Genomic DNA, 4,420 nt, shown 5'->3' with positions numbered 1-4,420 from the left:
CCCCCCCCCCCCCCCCCCCCATTCTGGATGGTTGTCACCTCACTGGAATGGGCAGGAGTCTTCTGGGACTTGTGCCCCACACTGTCCTAGGCACAGACTAAGTGCTGGTCAATGCCTGTTGAATGAATGCCCAGTCAGAAGAGGAGAACTAAGACCTGGGTATGACAGTGAGAAAAGAGAGGTGGTTAAAGCCGTGGGGAACATTCCTTGGTGCTTGGAGAACTAAAATCTTTCTGTCTGAGCCACCATTGTTCAGAATGACTTTCCTTGGGAAGCCCAGAGGATGGGGGTTTTGGTAGGGAAATAATCCTGTTTTCAAACAGTAAAGGTGGGTGGTGGTTCTCCTGGGGCGTTGGACTCAGCATGGCTACTAGGATGTTCCATTTAGGTCTAACCACTAGTTTTATGTCTTTGGGAAATGGCTCAAGGCAGGTGGCGAAAGAAATTCTGTGTATATTTACCATAATACCTGATGTTTTTATTCAGTGATGTACCTTTTGCGTTTATATAAGAAAGTGCAATACCTACCTAATGTTTGAATTCATACTTTCAATATTAGTGAACAGAAGGCATATTCCAGTTTTGATGTATTAGACCCACCTACAGTTATCTTTAAGTAGTTTTAATCTTTGTCTCATAGAAGTCAAATTACTTTTTTTAAAAGTCTTAGGTTTTCATTTTGCATTCTCAGCAGCAATATATGAGGGTTCCACCAATATTTGATAATTACAGTCCTTTAAGTTCAATCATTCTAGTAGGTGTGTAATGGTATCTCATTGTGGTTTTAATTTACATTTTCCTAATGTCTAACATTGTTGAGTCTGTTTTCATGAGAATATTTACCATCTGTATATCTCCTTTGGTAAAGTGTCTGTTCAAATCTTTTACTCATTTTTCATTTTTTTAAATATGTTTTTCTTGATTTCAGAGAAGAAGGGATGGAAAAAAAAAAGTCTTAGGTTTTTTTGTAGTTGGACAAGTGTTTGTTTCTTTTTCCTCTGTTACTGGCGATTTTATAGAGTTTGCTGTTAAAACCCATTTATATTTCTTCCCCGTATTGTAGGTTCATTTTGCTGGCCTGCGACGGCCTCTTCAAGGTCTTTACCCCAGAAGAAGCTGTGAACTTCATCTTGTCCTGCCTCGAGGTAAGAAATTGCACAAGGGAGTGAGTGCCAGTTGTCCAGCTGCACCTTACTGACACCCCAGTCCTCCCCTACATCCCCATTGTTGGGGGGTATCCTTGTGTGCATTTTCAATGTCCGGGAGACTGGTCAGTTTGTCCTGCCTGCCCTGATGGGGACTGAGCAATTCTTCCTCCTGGCAATGCTGTCTCAGGAGAGTGGTGGGGTGTAGGATTCCCCTGTTCACCAGCACCCTTTCCTGCCCGGCAGGATGAGAAGATCCAGAGCCGGGAAGGGAAGCCTGCTGTGGATACCCGCTACGAAGCAGCCTGCAATAGGCTTGCCAACAAGGCAGTGCAGCGGGGTTCGGCGGATAACGTCACGGTGATGTTGGTGCGGATAGGGCACTGAGGGCGTGGCGTGCCGCTGGCTTCAGAGGTTCATGTGTGTGTGTACACATTATGTGTGTTTCGTGTACTCCTGTGGGATTCCCATGGTTGTAAATAAAAGTTTCTCTTTTTTCTAATCTTATCTCATTACATTTTGAGAAACTCGTGACCCTTCAGAAGCTAATTGTGTTTGCTTTTGAATATACTCTGGTCGTCTTGTTAGGACAGGTGGATCCCAACCCCAGGGCTAATGGAGCACTCCAGCTTCTTTCAAATTTCCATACAAAAATAAGGTTACAGAACATTTTATAGCTCGATCCAGGCTTAGCCAGGACAGTAGACTGGTACACAAAGTTATGTACTTTAGAGTGGTGTGCCGCTGACGAGCTCTCCGAAGCAGCACGGTGGTTCAGCTTGTTTCTAATTCCTGTGAGCACAGGCACAGTCTGGCTGGAGGGCTCTGGAGGACTGGCTTTTTACCAGGTCTCGCATTGGGATCCCCTGGGCGTAGAATGTACTTCCCGGATGGAGCAGTCAAGCTACTGTGGAGTGTGGCCTCTGAGAGCCAACTGCATTGTAAGAATGTGCATTCAGTGAGCTCTGCTGGGCTGAGTCCACCTTCCAATAACACCTTACAGTGGTACCCTTCTGTTAAAGATGTCCAAAGGGAAAAATGCATGCATGATCAGCCTACCGGGAAGACTAGAAAATACTTTACAAGCTCTTATTTCTGTATAAAACAAGTCATCGGTATTGCTGTAATTACTTTTTAGGAAAGCAGCTCTAAGGTCGTTTTGGGCAAATGCTTGCCTCGGGATGATGTAAGATTTTTAAAAACTTGCCATTCAGAAAGCTGTTCTGTAATGTTCTCTGGCCCCCGCCCAGCATACACACATGGTCTTATCACCCAGTCGGTTGGTGGGATTGGTGTCCTGCTACAAGTACCTCAGGGGAACATTTTGAGCACACCCTTCCCCAGAGAGTTACATGCCAGGCTCCATTGCTGCTGATGAACTGGCATCATTGAAGGAAAGAGCCTTAACATCTCAAATTGGGAAATAAGTTGCTCGATAAATATCCTCCTATGGCAAACTAGGTGTCAACATGTGACTCACATGCCCCTAATTCCCAGCGTGCCACTGTCTCAGAGCTGGAAGAGGCTTGCCACTGTGGCTTCCCTGGCAAGTCCCTTCCCCCACCTTCATAGAGTCCAAGCCTCCTCCCCAGCTGGGGGTCATCCCCCACCTTACCTCAAAGAGGTCATTCCTCCCCATCCGCAGTGGACCTGGCCTAAAACGATTAAGATTTTATATTTTAAGGTCTATACTTTATTTTTGTAACTTTGTATAATCACGTAACAATTCTTAGGTACTTGATCAATTCATAAAGTCAGTTATATAAATTATTTCATCTGGCAATACTAAATAAATACTCTAATAAATGGCTATAATACTTATGTGGAGAAAATGAAAGAGATCTGTGGCTTTTTCAAGGGTAAAAGATAACTTTCCTAAAATATCTGTGGCTACACCAGCCCTTATCAGAGAGTGTGGGGACACAGGACACCAGGCCAGCTGGCACTTCCTAGTAGGGCGGGTGCAGGTCCTACTGAGAATCGTGCCTGTGCCAGGCCTGGCAAGGGGTACAGGGTTTCATGTTGGGAGTCAGCTGGGAGTGAGATGTTTACTTCTGTGTAGGAGTAGAAGCTTTAGGCTCCTGGGGAAGTCATCCTGAGGCCAGCTAAGAGGTTAAGGTGACAAGAGCCATATCCTGTAGTAGCAGATTTCATGTGAGCCCATTGTGTGTATGAATGGGGGTTGGGTAACTTCAGAAGGACCACCTGCTCTGGGACATTTTTGCTCCTTAGATCAGTGGTTCTCAACCTGTGGGTTGCGCGACCCCTTTGGGGGTCGAACCACCCTTTCACAGGGGTCGCCTTAAGACCATCGGAAAGCACATATATAATTACATATTGTTTTTGTGATCAATCACTATGCTTTAATTATGTTCAATGTGTAACAATGAAAATACATCCTGCATATCAGATATTTACATTACGATTCATAACAGTAGCAAAATTACAGTTATGAAGTAGCAACAAAAATAGTTTTATGGTTGGGGGTCACCACAACATAAGGAACTGTATTAAAGGGTCGCGGCATTAGGAAGGTTGAGAACCACTGCCTTAGGTGGAATGTGCTTTAGGCTGACAACTATGTAGGTGCTATCACTGCTGCAGCAGCACAGGGGACTTGGTGGTACCCAGCCCTCTCAAGACCAGTTCTTTCTCAGTATGGTCTCCATCTCTACCTGAGCTTGGAGCCTATTTCCATCTAACTAGAGTGGATGCTTGAAGAGCCCCAGAACCCATTAACCCTGCTAGGCTAGGGTGGGGACCAGGGGCTGCTAGCTTCTGGGAAGCCTCTTTTTAGCCTGGTCAGGTGGGTGGGCGGGGCCTTCAAGGATGTTCTAGCTCTTCCATATGGCTGGTGGGTCCTAGCAGTGAGTCAGCCTCAGAGGGGATGGGAAAGGACTTGGTCTATTAAAAGGTTTACCACTCCTCTTTGATAAATCATCTGTCTGCAAGTTGAGCGTGCCAGTTAGCTTGTACATGTTAGAAGTGAAAGGAGCTCCTGAAAGCTGGGCCCAGACTCTCTGCCTCCCACCCCATAAGCCCTGTCTAGTGTCTTGTCTGATGTCAAAGGGGCCACAAAGAGAGTCTTGGATCCTGTGATCAGTACAGACCAGGGGTGGGCAAACTTTTTGACTCGAGGGCCACAATGGGTTCTTAAACTGGACCGGAGGGCCGGAACAAAAGCATGGATGGAGTGTTTGTGTGAACTAATATAAATTCAAAGTAAACATCATTACATAAAAGGGTATGGTCTTTTTTTTTTTTTAGTTTTATTC

At 45.3% G+C, this 4,420-nt stretch overlaps 1 protein-coding gene across 5 annotated transcripts in view; it reads left to right on the top strand.

The window, feature by feature from the left end:
• ILKAP (ILK associated serine/threonine phosphatase) overlaps positions 1 to 1,647 on the top strand; it is a 22,787-nt gene extending 21,140 nt beyond the window's left edge. For 4 of the 5 annotated variants that reach the window (XM_015561916.1, XM_015561918.1, XM_006760498.2 and 1 more), the window contains 2 exons: positions 1,064 to 1,145; positions 1,392 to 1,647. In XM_015561916.1, the coding sequence (XP_015417402.1) occupies positions 1,064 to 1,145; positions 1,392 to 1,532 (223 nt within the window). In that variant the 3' untranslated portion in view covers positions 1,533 to 1,647. Of the gene's footprint in view, positions 1 to 1,063; positions 1,146 to 1,391 lie in introns of those variants that run through there. The other variant, XM_015561917.1, reaches the window with a different exon arrangement.
• The last annotated feature ends 2,773 nt before the right edge of the window (positions 1,648 to 4,420 follow it).

This window comes from Myotis davidii, unplaced genomic scaffold (genome assembly GCF_000327345.1).
Source record: "Myotis davidii unplaced genomic scaffold, ASM32734v1 scaffold370, whole genome shotgun sequence".
Classification (NCBI taxonomy): Eukaryota; Metazoa; Chordata; class Mammalia; order Chiroptera; family Vespertilionidae; genus Myotis; species Myotis davidii.
The sequence above is the reverse complement of the archived record's forward strand: the minus strand, read 5'-3'. Positions and strand labels throughout refer to the sequence as shown.